Source organism: Dasypus novemcinctus, chromosome 8 (assembly GCF_030445035.2).
Source record: "Dasypus novemcinctus isolate mDasNov1 chromosome 8, mDasNov1.1.hap2, whole genome shotgun sequence".
Lineage (NCBI taxonomy): Eukaryota > Metazoa > Chordata > Mammalia > Cingulata > Dasypodidae > Dasypus > Dasypus novemcinctus.
In genome coordinates, this window is record NC_080680.1 from 17,818,931 (window position 1) to 17,842,591 (window position 23,661).

The 23,661-nt window shown below is 41.3% G+C and overlaps 2 protein-coding genes across 4 annotated transcripts in view; both read left to right on the top strand.

Moving 5' to 3' along the window:
• The window catches only part of LOC111764019 (KRAB domain-containing protein 4-like), a 56,962-nt gene extending 55,052 nt beyond the window's left edge, over positions 1-1,910 (top strand). Inside the window, exon 6 of the mRNA XM_071216637.1 lies at positions 894-1,910. Coding sequence (XP_071072738.1) covers positions 894-943 — 50 coding nt within the window. The 3' untranslated portion in view covers positions 944-1,910. The remainder of the gene's footprint in view (positions 1-893) is intronic.
• A 935-nt stretch (positions 1,911-2,845) lies between these two features.
• Positions 2,846-22,499, top strand: LOC139436117 (ubiquitin thioesterase OTUB1-like). 3 transcript variants are annotated; one of them, XM_058301540.2, is made up of 4 exons: positions 2,846-5,486; positions 7,948-8,173; positions 13,514-13,632; positions 18,640-22,499. In XM_058301540.2, the coding sequence occupies exon 4, from the start codon at positions 18,886-18,888 to the stop codon at positions 19,699-19,701; it is 816 nt and encodes a 271-aa protein (XP_058157523.1). In that variant the 5' UTR covers positions 2,846-5,486; positions 7,948-8,173; positions 13,514-13,632; positions 18,640-18,885; the 3' UTR covers positions 19,702-22,499. The 3 variants fall into 3 exon arrangements, with proteins under 3 accessions (XP_058157523.1, XP_058157522.1, XP_071072737.1); XM_058301539.2 differs by lacking the exon at positions 2,846-5,486 and having other exon boundaries at positions 5,497-8,173; XM_071216636.1 differs by lacking the exons at positions 2,846-5,486; positions 13,514-13,632 and having other exon boundaries at positions 5,497-8,173.
• The last annotated feature ends 1,162 nt before the right edge of the window (positions 22,500-23,661 follow it).

A 23,661-nucleotide genomic window follows, 5' to 3' on the forward strand; every position in this document is an offset into this window, starting at 1 on the left:
ATAGTGGTATTGCTATGCATTTTCAATTTTTTTTATCCTTATTGTAAAGTTTTTATTCAAATGTGTGGGAGTGCGAGCCACCGTTGCTAAGCCGGCGCGGCAGCAGGCGTGTGCACAGCCTGAAGCCGCAGTTCAGGGTGGCTGGAACGCGCAACCACGCCCTCAGCCTGGTACGGGCGAAACGCCCTCAGCCTACCCGGGCAAGATACATCTATAACGGGCGCCTCCTGCTATCTCCCCTAGCGCCTAGCGCCTAGCGTAACATCTGGTCAGCTCTCACTTCCCCTTTCCCCTCCCAAACTCCACCTTCCAATCTGTCTAGAACCGCCCAGCTAATAATCCTTGCCCTTACAAGGCGAAGTCATCAATCCTAGCCTATCACCCTTCGCCCCACCCCCCAGCACTGCTCTCAGCCCCGCCTCCCTCAATACAGTATGTATGCCTTGTACTTCCCCAATAAAATTAGACCTGCGCCATCAGCCTCGTCTCGGTGGTCGTCTCTCCGCCAGGCCGCGTCCTCCTCACCTCCCGCAAACCCCACGAAGCCCCGCAGAGGCTTCACAAATGAAAGTTGGAATCATTCCTTTAGATTAACGACATATAAAAATGTAAAAGAGTATAAACACCCAGAAAACATTGAGAATTATGGTTTTTGTCAAATAAATTTTAGTCCTTACCTAAAAAACATATATTTATAAAGTGTTTTCAGAGTAGAGTTGTTTTCATTGTTTTGTTTTTTGTGTCTTTTTTTTTTTTTTGAGGTACCTGGAGATTGAACCCAGACCTCATATGTGGGAAGCCAACACTCAACCTGAGAGCCACAACAAATCCTCTGAGTTGTTGTTGTTTTTTTTTTCACATTTGCTTTGGTTTGTTGTTGTTTTTATTTTTAGGAGGCACCAGAACTGAACCCAGGACCTGCCGTGTGGGAAGCAAGCAATGATCAACTGCTTCAGCCACATCCACTCTTCATAGTAGAGTTTTATAACTTAATTCACCTAAGTTTGCAGTAGCTAACTGGGAATATTAATCCTCTTTTCTTCCTAAAAGAAACTTATTTTCTACCTTTTTATCATTGGCATATAAAAATAATTGAGGTTATAAAATACCAACACAAGTGTTTGTGAGAGCATGTGTATAATTTGGCAGTGAAAATGGCCACACACAAATTTTAAACCAGTTCATCCCTAGGAGATGCACAATTAACATGATAATCATTTTCTTATTGTGGGTTAACATATACTTTTAAGTATTACTTATGTAAATGTGAATAGCTTACTTATTTTTGTATTTTTGCAGAGATAAACTCAGAGTCACAGATGTTACTCTTTTTTATTCTCGGCTTCATTTTCTAGTGTGTGTTATATTTCATATTTCCTTCACAAGAGCTATTTACACATATCTAATTCTCTTTTGCAGCCCTTGAGTTTTAAAAAATGAACCCTAGTGGAGGGACAGCCCATATTTTTCTCTTTATAAACTTTATATTAGAAAAAATTTTAAAACATAGACCATTAGAAATAGAGACCCATACCTGATTTCCAGTTCTAAGAATTATTAACATTTTGCCATGTTTGCATTTTCCAATTGTTTTGAAATACTTAAGGGAAATTACAGATACATAACAAAATCATGAATACTTTAATATGCTTCTCTAAAAGAATAAATAAAATTACCTATATGACCATTGTTAACAAAAGCCATAATTTTCTTTTATGTTTTTGATATCAATACAAATACAAGTTTCCACAATTGTTCCCACACCTTCCTGCTGTGACCAGCTCAGCAATAGATTGACTAGAAGGGAAGGTGACACAGAACTTAAGAAATAAAGGACAGAAAGACACAAGAGAGGAAATAAAGATGGGACCAGGGTACTCACAGCTTCTGGAACTGAGAGCCTTGATCCTAGTTTCTACATTGTATTTATTAGAAACTACCAAGCAACTGTTTGCTATCAGAATTGCAACATCTACGATAATAGGGACCGTGTCATACAAAGTTCAAATGCAATTCAAGCTATTTTCTCACATTTCCCCCTTTTTGTTTTTGCTAAGTAATGAATACAGCTCGGGCAGTTTCTTGTTGTATTAATCCCTGGAGGATTTGTAGCATGCATCTGAGGAACAAATAATTAATATACCTCCTAGAAGACCCCTCCCCAACTCTTAATCCATATCATAGGGTTCAGGAATCTTAATAGTATGTAAGGCAGGAAGCAATTGCAAATGAGCATGCTGAATGCCTGCTACTTGGGCCTATAACTGAGAAATATCCAAGCCCAAACTGTCTCTACAGCCATGTAAATGACGTTTCACTGATTCCTAAGGAATATCACTGCTATTGTATACATAGGGGGTTACACAAGAACTAGATATATTCCAATCACATTGTAGGCGTGAATGCATATTTACAGTTTGTAATTTTTCTTCCAAGCTTAGAACAGCATTTTATACATAATCCACAACTGCAGATTATACAATAACAAACAATAAGACTTCCAACTAGCAAACATTAAATGAATAGGCTTTCATTTTTCATGAGCTTAAGATTCCCAACCAGCAAGGTGATATAGGCCAGCACTCAATCAAAAATGACCTCGTTTTCCCCAGTTTGTATAGTTTGAGGCATAGGCAGTGACAAATTATTGTTACTTCTCCATTGCAGCTGTGGGGCAGCTGGAAGTTTATCTCATAATTTCAATGCCTTCGTTGGTCCTGATCTTAGCATCTTCACTGGACCTGGGGCCACAACTCAGTGTTGAATTTATTCTTAGTCCATTGATGTGAGGGTTTATTTTCTAGACAGAAAATAACAGCTGGCTTATTATAAGAGTCCCCATGCAGTGTCTGTAGCAGAGAAAGTATACCTTGCTCCTTCCAAGAGCAGGAGGGGGCTGATATCACAGTCATTAAAGTGAGCATTAAGGACACTCATGGGTGATGGCCACAACGTGTTGGTGAATAACAGGCAGCTGGGTGTGCTGGGCTAGGCACCACAAGGTCTGGTACTCATGATGTTCGCCTTTCCGGTGGAGCCACTCTGCTGCTTCTCAGGTCTCAGTTGTAAGGCTCTGGATCTTCATGAAGGCATCTGCCTCAACAGTCCTGAGAGGATGTTAGAGGAGTGGGCAGGGACGTGATAGACAGTTAACTGTCACTGCTGGCAGGTGTCCCAGATGTTCTTCCACAGATTTCTCCCCCATAGAGGGTGATTCACAATAGTCCATTGTTTCTATCTTGCTTTTAGTATTTGCAATCCACCTCTGAATAGGGATGGCAGTCTTAGGAGTGACCAGACACTATTAGGTTAAGTCCTTCACTTTCATTTTTTTTTAAAGGTTTATTTTTAATTTTCTCCCCTTCTCCCCCACCCCACTTGTCTGTTCTCTGTGTCTATCTGCTGTGTGTTCTTCTTTGTCTGCTTCTGTTGTTGTCAGCAGCTGTTGTCAGCAGCACGGGAATCTGTGTTTCTTTTTGTTGCATCATCTTGTTGTGTCAGCTCTCTGTGTGTGCGGTGCTGTTCTTGGGCAGGCCAGGCTTTCCTTATGGGGCGCACTCCTTGCGCGTGGGGCTCCCCTATGTGGGGGACACCCCTGCGTGGCACAGCGCTCCTTGCGCGCATCAGCACTGTGCATGGGCCAGCTCCACACGGGTCAAGGAGGCCTGGGGTTTGAACCGCAGGCCTCCCATGTGATAGACGGACGCGCTATCCACTGGGCCAAGTCCTCTTCCCAAGTCCTTCACTTTCAGCAGGCTTCTTATGCTGCACACAATTGCTTCTTTTTTTAAAGATTTATTTATTTTTATTTCTCTCCCCTTCCCCCCCATTGTCTGCTCTCTGTCAGTTCACTGTGTGTTCTTCTGTGTCCGCTTGCTTTCTTGTCAGTGGCTCCGGGAATCTGTGTCTCTTTTTGTTGCGCCATCTTGCTGCGCCAGCTCTCTGTGTGCAGTGCCACTCCTGGGCAGGTGGCACTTTTTTCGTGCGGGGCAGCCCCTCCCTGCAGGGGCACACTCCTTGCACGTGGGGCTCCCCTACGCGGGGGACATCCCTGCATGGCACAGCACTCCTTGCGTGCATCAGCACTGCATGTGGACCAGCTCCACACGGGTCAAGGAGGCCCTGAATTTGAACCCTGGACCTCCCATATGGTAGGCAGATGCTCTATTAGTTGAGCCAAATCCACTTCCCACAATTGCTTTTTTATATTGCACTTTTGGCCCCTTCCTACAATTGTAATTAAAATCCAAGGGGTATGCAATTAGAATGTTGCATTTGTCACAGACCCCACCCAAAGCCAGTATTAGTGCTGGCCGTATCCAATTTACAGGGTAAGTCAATATCCACCTTCTCCCTCTTTTGTTATTGTTTAAAACAGCCTGCTGGAGGTCCTCCTATTCCCATGAACGACCTTTCCCAGTTAATACATCTAAGTGAGGGATGAAAGATTTTTAGTATTCCAACAATATTACAAACTCCATTAACATGAGAAAACATTATACTTTATCAGTTACAGCAGAGAGTATAATTTTGTCTTACCCAAGCAAACAACATTTAACATAAACGACATGCAGGTTTCTCAAATGAAAAGAAGGGTATCAGTAAAGAGTGCTTCATAGCATTCTAAGAGATAAGTCATTCTGTAAAGCATTTAGCCAAATGCCTGTTAATACATAACATGTAAATGTTGGCTCCCATCATATTTGGAAGGCACTTCATTCTTTTAATTTAGTATTTAATTTAATCCTCAGAACTGCCCTAAATTTATGTATAACCATATATTCAAAAAAGGAAACAGTTTCAAAGGGGGGAATGATATAACCAAGGTTACAAGAGGTGAGGGAACTAGGATGCAAATACAGATATGCTTCCCAAATTCAGGCTATTCCTAAAAGCTTACCTACCTAAAAGCTAGCCTTGCAGCCTTCATAGCACTTAGCAGAGTGACTTGTCCTCAAATCCCCAAGACCTTGGTAAATGTGGACAGAATGTTACTAGGCACCAAATGGATTTATGCTGGAAACTGGCATTTCTCCAGAGCCCTTAGGTCAGACAGAGGCTCCTGGCCCCTGCACTATCCAGAATTTCTGTTTACAGAGGACGCATCTCAATATTCTAGTGGAGTGCTTATCCTATAGAAAATAAGTGGACCAGGGAACTTTTGGGAATGTCTGGAGTCATTTTAGCTTGTCAAAACTGGTAAGAGGGGTTCTACTGACATATAGTGTGTTAGAAGCATGAGATGCTGCTAAACATCCAAGAGTCCACAGAGTAGCCTCCTACAACACAGAATTATCCAGCTCAAAGTGTCAGTAATGCTAAGGTTTTAAAAACCTGCTCTAGATGAAGGGTTCAATTAAAATGAAGTTGTTCCCAGGCCTAGGTCACAACCTCCGGAATAAAGCAGTTTTTGTGAAGCAGGAAGAATGGTGCCCCATGGACAGGAGTCCTACCTGGAAGAACAACTCAGCAGAACTTCAGAACAGGTTTGGAGGAGCCCAGAATGGAACAGGGCCTGAGTTGTTCTGCCAGAAGCAGCTCTAGATCCTCCTGCCCTGAGTGATCCAGATGATGTTGCCATATCCAGAAGCTATCACACTGTGTGTCAGTGGATTAACTTACGGAGGTGGTAATGGGGTTGAGAGGGATGCATGACTATCAGACTCTATAGGAAAAGCCATATCACTGGATGGCTTGTGAGAGCATGATATCCAGGGAAGGCAGGGCCAGTAAGAGATGAGGAAATCCTGTCTCCACTGTTCCTTACATTGCCTTCCATTTCCTTCATTCTTCCCTCACCCTTTCCAGATTCTGAATTGCTCTCATACCATGTCAATGACCATGTGTCCCATTAAAAGACAGGCTGAAACTCCTTTTATCTTGAATATATAAAATCACAAAATGATATTACAGAAAGTAGTTTTTATTTCTTACTATTGAAAGCATAATAAAACATTGGGCCTGAGATGAGTGGCTTTCCAGGGTCATCCAGAACAGAGCTAGGAGTAAAACACAGTGTTGTTCACTCTGTCTCAGTAAGTCATCAGAAGTGTCTTATCAAAAACACAACCAATGGGAAGCAGATGTGGCTCAAGTGATTGGGCTTCTTCCTACCATATGGGAGCAGAGCCTGAAGTTCGATCCCTGGGACCTCCTGGTTAAAAGCATGCCCATGCAGCAAGCCAGTGCCCACACTGCAAACCAAGTACCTACACAAGTGCCTGTGCAGCAAGCCGAGTGCCCATGTGAGCACCACATGGTGAGCCAGTGCTGCGCGATGAGCTGAGTGCCTATGCAGCAAGCCAGTGTCTGCACAAGTGATTCACACAGCAAGATGTGTGAGAGAGAAAGGGGAGAGTCAAGGCAAAGCACAACAGAAACCAGGAACTGAGGTGGCACAAGTGACAGGGAGCCTCTCTCCACATCAGAGGTCCCCAGGATCAAATCCCAGTCAATCCTAGAGGAGAAAAATGAGAAGAGAAGACAAAAAGAGAAATAAGTACAGAATGTCACACAGGAATGAAAATTGACAGCAAAAAGCAGCAGAAGGGGGTGGGGGAGGGAAGAAAAACACAACCAAAACATCAGGTCTGCATATCAGATGTCTATCTCCAGTTGTACCACGGAGAGGTACTGTGGAGAGAAGGAATTGGATTCTTCCAAAACCAGAATCCAGGCAGGGAAAGTATCTTAAAAAAAAAAAAAAGAAAAAAGAAAACAGAATTGCTATCCATGCAGCATATATGCAGGAAAGACACATCCACCATCAGGTCCTTGAAGCAGAAATTTCATACTCAAAGAATGGCATTACATATAGTGAACTGCCTGAAGGTTTTACTCACAGATCCAGAGTGACAAGGGAAAGAACCCCTACTTCACCAATCTATTCAGAAAAGCCATCAGTGACCAATCATATTTTAATCAACAAAAGCAAATTGTCAATAGAACTAAATCATATGAATGTTATCTAACTGGTTAATTGTTTATTCAAAGCTCTGGCCTTACACATTACAATGGGACTCACATTGGAGAGAAACCACATGATTGCCATCTATGTTGGAAAGCCTTCACTCAGTGCTCTACCATCTATTTGGGAAAGCCTCCAAAAGAATTTCTAACCTTTGCCTACATGAGAGAATTCACAATGGAGAGGAACAGTATGAATATCATTAATGTGGGAAAGCCTTCACTTGTTTTTCCCTGAGACAACATGAGAGAACTCACACAAGAGAGAAACCTTAAGAGTGCCATAAGTGTGGGAAAAAATTCACTCATTCTTCCCTGAGAGAAGATGAGAGAACTCACACTGGGGAGAAACTTTATGACTATCATCTGTGTGGGAAATAGATACAGAAGATCACACAGCAGATGGTCACAGACAGCAAAAACGGCATGGCAGGGGAGGGGGAGGGGAAGAAAAAGTGTTAAGCATATGATGGTACATGGGAAAATTAAAACTACTGTAACATATGGATTATAATAAACAGTAATATTATAAATTTTTTAAAAAGGAGAAAAAGCTAAAATCAAAGATCTAACTGAACAACTGAAGAAATTAGAAAAAAAAAACAGCCAACCATTCCCAAATTATGTAGAAGGAAAGAAATAATAAAGATTAGTGCTGAAATAATTTAAATTGAGATAGAGAAAATTAACAAAACCAAAGGTGGTTCTTGGAAAAGATCAGTAAAATTGGCAAACCCTTAGCTAGACTAACAAAGACAAAAAAGAGAAGATGCAAATAAAATCAGAAATAAAAGGAGGAAAGTTACAACTGACCTCACATAAATAAAATGGATCTTAAGAGGATATTATGAGAAACTGTAGGCCAACAAACTAGATAACCTAGATGAGATGGACAAATTCCTAGAAACGTACAACCTACACAGATGCTATAAGAATACAAGACTTTAATAAACCAATTGCATTTATTTTTTATTTTTTTAGATTTATTGGACACTGGAGTCCCAGGGAGAGAGCCAAGTCATTTGCCTAATAGTTTCCAGCTGAAGAGACCAGAGCCCTGAACAGCTGAGAAAGCCTGGAAAGAAATGAGCCCTGGGTAAAGAGGCAAGCCTTATACTAGCCTACATCGAAGAACAGAAGGAGCTGGGACTATGGAGCCTTAGAAGGAAGAGGAAGGCTTACTCTTGCAGAGGATCAAAACAGCATGGTATTGAACTAATATTGTATAATTTTACTTTTATGAATTGAATATAATGAGCAAACTCATGGAATTAATAGCTAGAATGTAAGTCACAAGAAAACAGAATAAAGATAGAGAATGGAAAGGTTTAATCTTGTACAAAATTGGTAAAAAGTTGTTTGGAAATGTTTAGAATAGAAATGGTGAAAGCACAGCGTAGTATTTGTAATTAGCAGCACAAATATGTGAGTATGATCGTGGTTAAAAGGGAAAGTCTAAGTCTAAAGTTTGTGTGCACACAAAAGTCTAAGTTTGTGTGCTTCACTAGAAAGAAAGCTAGAAGATGAAATATGGGACTGTATAGCATAGCAAATCCTCTTGTGAAAAAGGAGTATGGTTAGTAGGGCATCTATAGAAGATTTTTTTCTGAAACAGAACAAATGTCCATTAATTTTACAAGATGTTAATGTCATGGTGATAATTGGGAAAAAATACAACCAAAGCAAAACTGTGGACAGTACTGTATAGTAATATATTAATAACTTACTGTCAATGGTAAAAAATATAAGTATGCAAACTGAAAGAAACTAAACAAAAAATACTACACATTGTTTGACTCCATCTACAAAATGTAAATAAAAATATAGAGACAGAAATAGTTTAGCAGTTTATACAGGTAAAGGATAGAAAGATTGAGAGTTTGAAGCCTCTGCGGGGCTTCGTGGGGTTTGCAGGAGGTGAGGAGGACGCGGCCTGGCGGAGAGACGACCACGGAGACGAGGCTGATGGCGCAGGTCTAATTTTATTGGGGAAGTACAAGGCATACATACTGTATTGAGGGAGGCGGGGCTGAGAGCAGTGCTGGGGGATGGGGCGAAGGGTGATAGGCTAGGATTGATGACTTCGCCTTGTAAGGGCAAGGATTATTAGCTGGGCGGTTCTAGACAGATTGGAAGGTGGAGTTTGGGAGGGGAAAGGGGAAGTGAGAGCTGACCAGATGTTACGCTAGGCGCTAGGCGGGAGATAGCAGGAGGCGCCCGTTATAGATGTATCTTGCCCGGGTAGGCTGAGGGCGTGGTTGCGCGTTCCAGCCACCCTGAACTGCGGCTTCAGGCTGTGCACACGCCTGCTGCCGCGCCGGCTTAGCAACGGTGGCTCGCACTCCCACAAGAGTTGACTACTAAGGGGTAGGGTTTGTTTGGTATTTTTTTTTTCTTCTTCTTTTTTTCTGGAGTAATGTAAAAGCTTTTGAAGTGCTGAATGTACAACTTTGTGCTTATACCAAATGCCATCAATTGTACCCTTTAGATGGATTGTATGGTTTATGAATATGTTTCAACAAAATTGATTTTTTAAAATGCAAGAGACCACAAATAGCCAAAACTATCTTAAACAAAATAGGAGGACTTGCACTTCCTGGTTTCAAAACCTACTGCAAAGCTACAGTAATAAAGACAATGAATGTGGTATTGGCATAAGGATGGACAAAAAGAGCAGTGGAATACAATTTAAAGTACAGTAATGAATCCCTGCCTCTAAGGTCTGCTGATTTTCCGCAAGGTTGCCAAGACCATTCAATGGGGAGAGAATATTCTTTTCAACAAATGGTGCTGGGAAAACTGGATTTCCTAAGGCAAAAGACTGAATTTGGACTCTTACCTCAAAAACATATAAAAATTAACCTAAAATGGATCAAATATTTAAATATTGTAACCAAAACTATAAAATTCTTAGAGGAAATCAGAATTAATTCTTCATGATCTTAGATTTGGTAATGGTTTCTTAGATATGACACCAAAAGTATAGGTATCTAAAGACAAATAAATAGGAGTTAATAAAAATTTTCAAATTTTATGTATCAAAGGGTACTATCAAAAGAGTGAAAAGACAACCCACAGAATCAGAGGAAATATTTGCAGGTCATATATCTGATAAAGGTCTACTATCAAGAGTATGTAAAGAGGGAAGTGGATTTGGCTCAACTGACAGAGCATCTGTGTACCATATAGGAGGTCCAGAGTTCAAACCCAGAGCCTCCTGACCCATGTGGTGAGCTGGCCCATGCACAGTGCTGATGTGCACAAGGAGTGCTGTGCCATGCAGGGGTGTCCCCTGCATAGGGGAGCCCCACACGCAAGGAGTGCAACCTGCAAGGAGAGCCACCCCACATGAAAAAAAGTGCAGCCTGCCCCGGAGTGGCACCGCACACATGGAGAGTTGATGCAGCAAGATGATGCAACAAAAAGAGACACAGATTCCTGGTGCTGCTGACAAGAATACAAGCAGACACAGAAGAACACACAGTGAATGGATACAGAGAGCAGACAAAGGGGGTGGGGGGAAGGGAAGAGAAATAAATAGAAAATAAATAAATCTTAAGAAAAAAAAAGAATACGTAAAGAACTCTTGAAACTCAGCAAGACAGACCAACAACCAAATTAAAATACAGGCAAAGGACTTGAAAAGACATTTCTTCAAAGGTATACAGATAGCTAATAAGCAAATGAAAAGATGTTCAATAACCATTAATCATTAGGGAAATAATATCAAAACCACAGTGAGATTCCACTTCATGTATACTAGGATGGCTATAATAATTTTCTAAAAAATCAGTTGGTGGCAAGGATGTAGAGAAATAAGAATCCTCTAAATTTGGTATCTCTATACAAAGGAGTATTTGGTTATAAGAATGAAGTACTGATACATGGTATGATATGGAGGAACCAGGAATAAATCATGCTAAGTAAAAGAAGTCAGATACAAAAGACCGCACATTACATGATTTAATTGATATAAAGTGTCCAGAATAGGTAAATCTACAGACAGAATGTAAATTTACTATAGTGGTTTTTTAGGGCTGGGGGAGCCCATGAAGAGAGTGGATCGATAACTAAAGGGTACAAGGCTTTTTTTTTCAGGTGACAAGAATGTTCTAAAATTGTGGGAAAGATTACACAACTCTGAATACATTAAAAACTATTAACTTGTACATTTTAAGTCTGTGAATTGTGGGGCATGTGAATTATTTAATAAATCTGTTGTAAAAATAAAGGCATTAACATTGGAGTTCAAGTTGCACACAACATACTCTTTGAACTCTTAACTTATATATACATTTCCTATAACCAATAATATTTACTTATGTAATCACCTCAAAAGGGAAGTAATCAAGTATAAGAACTTTCACATTGATATAAATTTTATATTCCATATTTCACCTTTTTCTATATCCCAATAATGTCCTTTGAGCCTTTTTTCCTCCATTCTTAGATCCCATCCAGTACTATTGTAGCTGTTTGATATGGGTTATGAATTCCAAAAATAGATACTGGATTATGTTTGTAATCTGGTCTGTACCTGAGCGTGATTGTTATGATTAGGGCTTTGATTGGGCCATGTAATTAGGGCGTTGAGTGATAGGGACTCACAGATAAAAGACATGGCAAAGGACAGAGTTGAGGGTTTGTTTTTTTGTTTTTGTTTTTGTTTTTTGATGTTGGAGTTTGATGCTGAAGCCTTAAACTGGAGTGCCAGAAAGTACCCTCATAGAGGAAAGAGAAGCAAGCCCCGGGAAGAGAGGACCTGAGCAAGGAGAAGAACACAGAGGAATAGAGATGGCTCCATAGACATGGCAGAAACCTCAGAGAGAGAGACAGAGCTGTTCACCTGAGAGTCTACAGCTGACCTTGTGGAGAGAGGCAAAGCCTAGATAACATCATAGTCTACAGCTGAACTTGTAGAGGAAACAGAGGAGCTGAGCCCAGAGGAACCCAGGAAGCCTGAACCCTCTCAAATGTCAGCAGCCATCTTGCTCGAACACATGGAGATAGACTTTGGTGAGGGAAGTAACTTATGCTTTATAGCCTGGTACCTGTAAGCTCCTACCCCAAATAAATACCCTTTATAAAAATCAACCAATTTCGGTATTTTGCATCAGCACCCCTTTGGCTGACTAATACAACTATATTGCAATTAATCGTCATTATCTCTTTTGCTTCTCATACTTTCTTTTTTTAAATATAATTTAATATTTACAACATAAGCCTTCTCATCCAAACCCTTCCTAAACATACCATTCAGTGGGATTAATCTCATTCACAATGTGGAATTACTCTCACAGCATCCATTACTAGAACTTTCCCTTCACCCCAAACAGATTAACTCCTCATTGCCTCTCCCCACACCCATGATTATCTGTATTGTACTTTCTGTCTCTGTAAGTTTGCCAATTCCTTGATATTTTATTTGTAGTTATCATGGTGCTTAAATTTAACATCCTAAATTTGCATCGGTCTTGCTTGCTTTGATACCAACTTAGCTTCAGCTATATACACTGACTATACCCCTCCATCCTCCCACCCTGATGTACATTTTGTCACAAATTATGATTATGTTACTGAGTCCAGAAACCACTGATTTATCATTATTACATTTTATGCATTTGGCTTGAGCAACTGAAAAATGGCTCTATTAACAGATGGCAGATCAAGTCTTATATACATATTCACAATTGTTGTTGGAAACAACAACTTCCATTTGGCAAAGGACTTGAGGAGCCAAGTTAATATATGCAAGTTTGCTAACATGTTCCTACAGATATATATATATATTTCTGTTTAACATATGCAAATTGCCATACAAAGCATTCATACATATACACACCTAGAATGTAATTTTACATACAAATTAGCCCACTTATTAACAAAAACATATAGACCCTTGCCACCTAAATCACCTTCTCAATAATCATTCTCAAAGGTACACTTTCCTACACTCCAAGCAAAATAATATTATATAAGGGTCCTTATTCCTGAGTTGAGTATGAAGAGCATCTGTCATTATGGGGGCAAAAGTCACTGTCATTTGTTGTAAGGAAAGTCACCAGAAAGAAAAGAGCTGGTCCCTGGGCTTTTCTATAGAAGACTTGAGCCTAGGTCTACCCTTATAGGCACTTAGTGGGAATAATAAGAAGCTGAGTCTACACACAAGAACACAACTCCAAATGAGGTTCAGCAATCAAGCCAGACCCTGCACATTACCCCCAACTCTGACACTGAAGATGGCAGTCAAGTATACCACAGTGGCTGAGAATGGACTTTGGAGGTAAACTCCACTATTCATGAGCTTTCCAGAAGTCTCTTCTGAGAAGTGATTTGCAACAGTTTGGGGTCATTTAATTAAGAAAACATTCTGAAAATCTGATGGAAATCATGGATCCTCACCCCCATAAAATGCACAGATGCATGAACAAAGCCATAAAGTTACATGCATCTCAGGAAAATTACTGAGTTGTCAGTAGCTCATTTGTGGATCTTAGGTTAGGAACAAGCTGGAAGTGACTCAGAATCTTTATTTCCTATTTACTAGATGCTGAATAGTGGAAGTGTGGTCAAGATGGTAAGAAGACCAGAATGTAGACTGCAGAAGAGCCTAAACCTGAGCCAACCAGTTACCCTGGCAACAATGACTGGGTTCCCTCCATCCAGGTGGGTTACACAGTTGAGTTGCCTGTTAATTTAGTTATCAGGTCAAAGATGGGGTATTAATCTCTGAATTAATGGTAGAATTGATAACTTAGCCACTTAGTTAACTGGGCAGTGAAGACTGTTAACTAGAGTACTTACTAAGTTTAGTTATTTGCAGAGTTAGGCAAGTAGGTAAGATCCAAAGTCATTCTGTCAAACTACCAGTCAGTCAGTCTGGTAAGCCAAAGAGGACCTAGGGTGAGGGATGGAGAATGAGGATGCCCCTTATCAAGTGTGTCACTCTGTGACACAGTGTGACCGTCCCTGGAAACAAAAATCTTTACTGCCTGAAGCATCATGAAGATTTTACATAAGTGCTGTACAGAAAATCTAGCTCTTCTTAGGTCTCCAGATGAGCCTACAATTTAAGGCAAATGGAAATTATAAACACAACATAAAAATGTTTATGGGATGTAGCAGAGGCTGTGCTTAAAGGGAAATTTAAAGCTCTCAATGCTTATATTAAAAAGAAGAAAGATGTTAAATCGTTAAACTTAACCTCCCACTTTGAGGAACCAGAAAAAAAAAAAGACCATACTAAACCAAATGTGAGCAGAAAGATAGAATAAAGATTAGAGTTTGAGATAAATGAAATAGAAGATAGATGAACAACACAGAGAATAAACAAAACCAAAAATCAGTTATCTTAAAATATCAATAAAATCAATAAACCTATAACTAGGCTGACAAAGAAAAAAAGAAAGAAATAAAAGGGGTAATGTTACAACTGACCTAACAGAAATAAAAAGTATCATAAAAGGATACTATGAACAGTTATGCACCAACAAATTAGATAAATTACATGAAATGGGCAAATTTCTAGAAGCATACAACTTACCTAAATGAACTCAAGAAGAAATAGATCTTAATAGACCTGTAGCCAGTAAAGAGATTGCATTAGTAATCAAAAACCTCTTAACAAACAAACAAAAAAAAATTCAAAAACTCTTCCAAATATTTGAAGATGAGGGAACACTTCTTTTTTTAAAAAATTAATTAATTAATTTATTTTTATTTTTTTAATTAAAATTATTTATTTTTAAAAATTGCATTCAAAAAATACGAGGTCCCAATCAACCCCACCGCCCCTACCCCCCACTGCCCCCACAGCAACACTCTCTCCCATCATCGTGAGACATCCATTGCACCCAGTAAGTACATCTCTGAACATCACTGCACCCCGTAGTCAATGGTCCACATCATAGCCCACACTCTCCCACGTTCCATCCAGTGGGCCTTGGGGGGATCTACAATGACCTGTAATTGTCCGTGAAGCACCACCCAGGACAACTCCATGTCCCAAAAACGCCTCCACATCTCATCTCTTCCTCCCATTCCCCAAACCCAGCAGCCACCATGGCTACCCTTCCCACACCCATTCCACATTTTCTCTGTGGACATTGGATTGGTTGTGTCCATTGCACATCTATGTCAAGTGGGGGCTTAGATTCCACATGGATGCTGGATGCACTCCTCCTGCTTTCAGTTGTAGACACTCTAGGCTCCATGGTGTGGTGGTTGACCTTCTTCAACTCCATGTTAGCTGAGTGGGGTCAGTCCAATAAATCAAAGTGTAGGAGCTGAAGTCTGTTGAGGCTCTGGGCCTGGGTGTCATATTATCAGTCCAGAGATTCAAATCCCCTAAATATATCTTAAACCCCAGCACCAATAAAGTAGCATGCAAGTCTTGTGAGAAGAGATCCCCTCCGAGTCCAATTCCATCATGTAGAAACACCAGCTCCAAAGAAGGGCCATCTGCCATGGCAGTGAACCCCATCTGCCATGACCATAGAACCCGTGGGTCTCTTTAAGAGGGAACACTTCTTAAGTCATTTGGTGATGAGGCCGGCATCACCAAATGCAAAAGCCAGATAAAGATATTGAAGAAAAGAAAATTATAAACTAATATCCCTTATGGATGCAAAAATCCTCAATACAATACTAGAAAACAGAATGAATACAAAAGCACATTTAAAAGGACTATACACCATGACCAAGTGGGATTTCTCCCAGGAATGAAAGGGTGGTTCAAAATAAGAAAGTCAACCAATGTATTATATCACACATGATCCCACTTATGATTGACACAAAAAAGGCATTCGACAAAAACCAGTATCCTTTCATGATAAAAACTTAGAAAAATAGAAATAGAAGGTAATTTTCTCAAAATGACAAGGACATACATGAAAAACCTATAGCTAACACCAAAATCGATGGGAAAAATCTGAAAGCTTTCCCACTAAGATCAGGAATAAGACAAAAGTGTCCACTATCACCACTCTATTCAACACTGTGATAGAAGTTGCTGACCAGGTAAGGAAAAGAAATCAAAGCCATATGAATTCAAAAGGAGGAAGTAAAATTACACCCATTCACATGTGATGTGCTCCTATATATAGAAAATCCCAAATAATCTACAAGAAAGCTACTAGGACTAATAAGTGAATTTGGCAAAGTAGCAGGGTACACAATCAACAAGCAAAAATCAATGGTTTTTCTATATACCAGCAATGAACCATCTGAAAAGGAAATTTTTTAAAAATTCCAATCACAATAACAACTAAAATAATAAAATACCTACAAATAAATGCAAAGGACTTGTACATGGAAAACTACAAAACATTGCTGAAAGGGAAGTGGCTGTGGTTCAAGCAATTGAGCTCCTGTTTACTATATGAAGGACCCATGTTCTATCCTTGGGACCTCCTGGTAAAAAAAAAGAAAAAAGGCATCCTAGACCTGCATGCCCCACACAACGCAGAGAGGCGCAGGCCACCACATGGCAAAGCAAAGCACCAAAAAGATTATGACACAACCAGATTTTAAAAAAACAAAATATTGCCAAAAGAAATTAAAGACCTAAATAAATAGATATCCAGTGTTCATGGATTGGAATTCTTGATATTATCCCAAAGTGATTTATAGATTCCACACAATCCCAAACAAAATTCCAGGCCCCTTTTTTGCAGAAATGGAAAAACCAATCATCAAATTCATATGGAAAGGCCAGGGGCAATGAATAGCCAAAACCAGTTTTCAAAGAGAACAATGTAGGGGAGCATATGTGGAGCATCCCCCTACCATATGGGAGGTCCAGGGTTCAAACCCAGGGCCTCCTGACCCATGTGGTGAGCTGGCCCACAAACAGTGCTGAAGTATGCAAGGAGTGCCATGCCATGCAGGACTGTTCCCCACGTAAGGGAGCCCCATGTGCAAGGAGTGTGCCCCATGAAGAGAGCCGCCCTGCATGAAAAAAAAAAGTGCAGCCTGCCCAGGAGTAGCACTATACACATGGAGAGCTGACACAGCAAGATGATGCAACAAAAAGAGACAGAGATTCCTCATGCTGCTGACAAGAATGCAAGCAGACACAGAAGAGCACCCAGCAAATGGACATGAGAGCAGACAATGGTGGGGAGGGGGAAGGGGAGAGAAATAAATAAAAAATAAATCTAAAAAAAAAAAATAACAAAGTTGGAGGGCTCATGCTTCCCAATTTCAAAACTTATTACAAAACTACAGTAACCAAAACAATAAGGGACTGGCACAAGAACAGGCATATACACAATGGCCTAGAGTGGAGAGTTCAGAGATCAACTCACCCATCTATGGCCAATTGATTTTTGTGAAGAGCATCAAGTCTACTCAATGGGAAAAGAATAGTCTCTTCAACAAATGGGGCTGGGAAAACTCAATATCCACATTTGAAAGAATGAAAGTGGACCACTACCTCACACCATTTACAAAAATTAACTCCAAATAGATCAACAACCTTATCTTATATAATAGCTAGACCTATAAAACTCTTAGAAGAAAACACAGGAATATCTTCAGGACTTATATTAGGCAATGAATTCTTTACACCAAAAACACAAGGAGCAGAAGAAAAAATAGATGAATGATACTTCATCAAAATTTAAAACTTTTGTCCATCAAAAGATATTATCGAGAAAGTGAAAAAACAGCCTACGGAGAGGAGAAAATATTTGGAAATCATATATCTGATAAGGATTTTATATCTGGAATATATAAAGAACCCCTATAACTCAACCACAAAAAGAAAATCAGCCCAATTTTTAAAAAATAGGCAAAGGATTTGAGAGACATTTCTCCAAAGAAGATACACAAATGGCCAATAAGCACATGAAAAAAAAGTTCAACACTATGGAAATTATGGAAATGCAAATCAAAACCACAATGAATATCACTTCACACCCACTAGATAACTATAATAATTTTTTAAAATTATAAAAAGTGTTGCAGAGGATGTGGAGAAATTGGAACTCTCCTGCATTGTTGATGGGAATGTAAAGTGGTACAGCCACTGTTGAAAACAGTTTGTTTCTTCCTCAAAAAGTTAAGTACAGAATTATCATATGACCCTGTGATCACACTTCTAGATAGATACCCAAAAGTGTTGAAAGCATAAACTCACAGATATTTGTATACCAGTGTTCACAGCAGCATTATTCATAATCACCAAAAAATGGAACCCATGTCCATCAATAAATGAATGGATAAACAAAATATAGTGGTGGTAGATCCATACAGTGGAATACTATTAAGCTGCAAAAAGGAATGAAGATCTGCCACATGCAATAACATGGATGAATGTTGAAGACATCATGTTGAGTTAAGTAAGCCAGGGACAAAAGAACTGCTATTGTATAACTGTATTTATATGAAATAACTAGAATATGCAAATTCATAGAGATAGGAAGTAGATTGCAGGTTACCAGGAAGGGGAGGTAGCAGGGTGTGGGGGATAGTAGATGAGTAGTTATTGATTAATGGGCACAGAGTTTCTATTTTGGGTGATGAAAAAATTTTGATAGTGGAGGGTGGTGGTGGGAGCAGAACATTGTGACTGTAATTAATACCACTGATTGTATACTTGAAAGTAAAGTGGTTAAAATGGGCAATTGTATGTTGTATGTAAGTTACCATGTTTTTTGGTTTTTATTCCAGTGAAAAGAACACTGAACTGGCTCCAGTAGACTCATCACTCCCGGGACCTTTGGAAGCCTGGGAAGGAGGGAGTCAAGCTAGGGGGCGTGATGAATGGAGGTGGGAAGGGGCCATCCCATCCCTGGAAAACTGCCTTAGGGGGTCCCGTTGCTATGGGCGTTGCCAAGGAGGGGCCACGAGGGGGGCTCACTTCCGGGAGGAGGGCGACTGGTAAGGCCCGAGCTCCACTGGGCGAAGCTGTTGAAGATGGCTGCGGAGGAACCTCGGGAGCAGAAGCCGGAGCCACCGGGCGGCGACTCTGAAGGCGGCAACTGTCCGGCTTACGATGAAGCCATCGTGGCTCAGCAGGACCGCATTCAGCAAGAGATTGCTGTGCAGAACCCTCTGGTCTCCGAGCAGCTGGAGCTCTCTGTCCTGTACAAGGAGTATGCGGAGGATGACAACATCTATCAACAGAAGATCAAGGACCTCCACAGAAAGTACTCATCCATCCGGAAGATCAGGCCTGATGGGAACTGCTTCTATCGAGCCTTCCTGTTCTCCCTTTTGGAGACGCTGCTGGATGACATGGAGGAGCTGCAGCGGTTCAAGGCCGAGTCTGCCAAGAGCAGAGAGGACCTGGTGTCATGGGGCTTCGCCGAGCTCACGGTCGAGGATTTCCACAACACGTTCATGGACCTGATCGAGCAGGTGGAGGAGCACACCTCCTCAGCCAAGCTGCTTACCTCCTTCAACGACCAGAGCACCTCAGACTCCCTGGTCGTCTACCTGCGCCTGCTCACCTCAGGCTACCTGCAGCGGGAGAGCGAGTTCTTCCAGCACTTCATGGAAGGTGGGCAGACCGTCAAGGAGTTCTGTCAGCAAGAGGTGGAGCCCATGTGTCAGGAGAGTGACCACATCCACATCATAGCCCTGGCGCAGGCCCTCAGCATCTCCATCCAGGTGGAGTACATGGACCGCAGCGAGGCCGGAACTACCAACCCGCTTATCATCCCCGAGGGCTCCGAGCCCAGGGTCTGCCTTCTCTACCGGCCTGGACACTATGATATCCTATACAAATAGGGCCATCCCTGCCTTCCTTTGTCCAGACTGCCTCCCCTGCTGCCAGGTGCTAGACAAGCACAGACAGTCTTTTGTCATTGTAAATGGTCATGTTTCACTCCCCTTCTCTCTTTTCCTGGCACACAAACTTGTTTTATTAAAGGGGATGCTGGTGATGAAAACAAAACAAACAAAACTTAGCTACAATAATCAAAGCAGTACAGTACTGGCATAAGGATAGACTTAGAGACCAATAGAATAGAATTGAGAGTCCAGAAATAAACCTCCACATTTATGGCCAACTGATTTTGGACAAAGGTGTCAAGTGCATTAAATGAGGGAAATAGTTTCTTCAACAAATGGTGCTGGGAAAACTGGCTGTCCACATGCAAAAAATAAAAAAGTGAAGAGGAACCCTTACTGCACAGACTACTAAAACTTAAGATAGGTCAGAGTCTATATGTAAGGGCTAACACCATAAAATTCTTAGAATAAAACTTAGGAGCTAATCATCATGACAGATGGACAAGCACAGGGAAGGCTGTAGAGAGGTCGAGGGGGGTGGAGACAAATACAGAGAAATGTTTCCAGCTATCTTTTTGTCTGCATAGATTGGAAACTAAGGATTCAGAAAGGAAGGGGTGACACAGAAAAGAGGTAAATGAGCCTGCCACTGAGAATATACTGTGTGGAAACCATGGGGAGAAGATTGGTAAACTGTGGACTGTGGGGAATTAGTATATTTGTGCCTGGGCAGAAGAGAGGTTTGAGCCAGAGCTCATCTCCTTGGTGAGAGACACGGATGGGCATAGGAGCTTCACCAGCCAGACCAGAGCCATTGGGTGTATTGTGGCCACAGGCTGGTGACAGAGGCTGCCATGAAGATTTGGAAGCAGGGAGGCCAGGCAGTGTTGTTTGGAGGAGGGAACAGGAAATGCAGCTGTCAATCGCCTGTTCTCTCTTTGCTCCAGACTGGAGAACTGCAGGTTTAGGGCAGTGGGAGGGAGGGAGGAATGACCGCTGAGCAGAAGCCCCCGCACTTTCCCCCGCTGCACACAGACTCACACAAGTGCAAGTAAACCAATGTTGCATGTGGCTTTAATGAGCGAATTCACAGCAGATCCTGGAAACCGCTTAAAAATGTTATTGAATGAATGAAAGAAATAATATTAAAGCAGATTATTTATTCAAAAATAGAGAATTGGGAATGTTAGAAACCTATGGGGGGGATAGAGAAATAATTACTGAAAGTAAATAACACACAGAGTGGAGGATACATACACCCGATTTCTGTGTATTTATCTCATCTTACAGCTTTATTGAGGTTTAATTTACATACCATAAAATCCACACATTTCAAGTATACATTTCAATGATTTTTAGTAAGTTCTCCTCAACTCCTGGGATTTCCATATAGTCTCCCAAATCTGCTGAAATTTTAGTCTTTTTTCTATTTACATTTAGTATAAATCCATGTTGATTTATTTATATTGTAAGATTATAGTCCAATTTGATTTTGTTCCAGAGGAACTATCATTTATTAAAATAAATTCCTTCCCAACTAAGAAATAGAAAACAAAACAAATAATAACTGTTCATATATTAATAAATTCCCACTTATACAGGGATCTAGTTCCTGTTCCTATGTTATTTTCTACTGCATCCCTCTTTAAGTGTTTAAAACAAAACAAAAAGATCAACCCAAGAACCACCCAAATCACCTCTCGTCACCTTACTCATTGCCCAGGCTGCTCCTCACCTGTCCTCTAATATTTTCTTCTTCCTCCCAAGTACAAGCGTCACAACAGACAATGCAAAAAGACCCAAGACTTCCTCTTAGCTCAGTCACTCAGGGAGCAGCCCATATGGGATTTCATTTTACACCACACACCTCTGAGCTTCAAGTCTTCATGAGGAAATCTCCCGTCCATATCCACACTAAGCATCTGCTCCACAGGGCTCTCCTCCCATCCAGACCACCCCAGTTGGTCACAGATCTAAGAAATAATATGTTCAGCCCTCAGTGGCAAGCAGGTGGATCTCATTTCGAGGGTCCTGGTATTCTCAATTAATCTCCTCACCTATTAGCCAACAGAAGCAGGTTCTAGAGAGCAGGGAGTATTTAATGACTATGAGCCCTCTGAACCACTGGGGAACTCCTGACCTTCTGCCTGGCAACTCTTATGGTAATTGCAAAACCTTGGCCATTTTAAGCCAGGGATATTGAAAAGTCCCTGAAGCTAGCACCACATAAAAGAGGTGGGGCAAAGAGAACTGCAGTCCCCTGGTCCCTGACTGTCATCTATCTCTGCAGAGCAAGAGCTGCCCCCAGGACAATGAAACCAATGCCAGGTGCCTCAATCCACCGAGTCAGAGGGGCTGTTCCCGGGCCACTACAGCAAGAGATAAATGAGAGAGCAGCCACTCGCCAGGAGACCTTATGGATTCCAGGATGCTCCAGGACTAAGCTGCCCCTGGACAATAGGGACAATGTGACACAATGCCCTGAGTGCCTCTAAACTCTGTCCTGTGCTAGCATGGTGGGAGGAGGGGTATAAAGGTTTATGGTCCTCTTCTGTGTTACTTCCTGAGCCCTACTAAACCCACCCTGTCTTTCTCCAACCTCAATCCCTATCTGATATTCCTGGAAGTCCAGAAGATTTTGTGGCTTCTCTTTGGGTCTTCCAATGAATGAATGTAAAAATGTAAGAAAGTGAATAAATGAATGTAATGTCAGTGAAATGGTGAAATATATATAATAGCATATGACTGTATTGGAATGAAAGAATGGATAAATTACAAAATGAATCAAACTCAAATGAATTGGAAATAGCAGTTTCCTACCGAAACTTGTGGCCTGAATGAATGCATAAATTAAGATGATAATGACAGTATCACGAAGGTGGAAATGTTCAGGAGAACCTGAGCATGGATGAAGAAGCGTCAATGCGCTCATGAATAAACAAAGGCATGAATGATCCCTCCATCTGGGATCACTCATTGCTCCTCTGGCAAAAAACAAAAACAAAAACAAAAACAAAACGCCAGGAGAGAATGAAGGTGCCTGTCCTGTTCTGAACACCCAGCCTGCTGGTTTACTGTTTTGTTTTGTTTTTTTATTTTTTTTTAAAGATTTATTTATTTATTTAATTCCCCCCACTCTCCCGGTTGTCTGTTCTCTGTGTCTATTTGCTGCGTCTTGTTTCTTTGTCCGCTTCTATTGTCGTCAGCGGCACAGGAAGTGTGGGTGGCACCATTCTTGGGCAGGCTGCACTTTCTTTCACGCTGGGCGGCTTTCCTCACGGGCTCACTCCTCGCGCTTGGGGCTCCCCTACCCGGGGGACACCCCTGCGTGGCCCTCCTTGCGCACATCAGCACTGCGCATGGGCCAGCTCCACACGGGTCAAGGAGGCCTGGGATTTGAACTGCATTTCCCTGGTTTACTGTTAGGCTTGGCACCCACAGCAGTTCCTGCCCATGGTCACTTGTGAACCACTTGGCAGTGGTTATCGATGCATATATGTGCCAGTTTGGTCCTCAAAGAAACAGCTAACAGGGCCGAATTCAACATGAAGATTAATTGAAGGGATGCCTGTAAAGTATAAAGAGGAGAGGAAGCAGGAGGAGGTGATGGGGTGAGTTGAGAACGGACACAAGTCTGCAGGCAGTCGACCACTGAGCCACATCTGCTCCCCAACAAGAATTGGTTTTTTTGTTTCTTTGGTTTTTAGGAAGCACTGGGGATCAAACTTGGGACCTCATACATGGGAAGCAGACGCTCAACCACTTGAGCTATATCTGCTCTCCTTAATGACATAAATTTATGGATTATTTGTTCATTTCTTATATCTGACAGCTTCACTCAGGTGCTTTCTCCCTAAAAAAACAGACTGACAGCCAGCAAGATGATGGAAGAGTAAAGAGCTCTTAGAGTCAGCTCCTGCTATAGGGCAGTTAGCAAACACCCAGAGCTAGCCTAAG

What these genes read in the sequence shown, in the direction of transcription:
- LOC139436117 (XM_058301540.2), top strand. Translation starts at nt 18,886, where the DNA reads ATGGCTGCGGAGGAACCTCGGGAGCAGAAGCCGGAGCCACCGGGCGGC.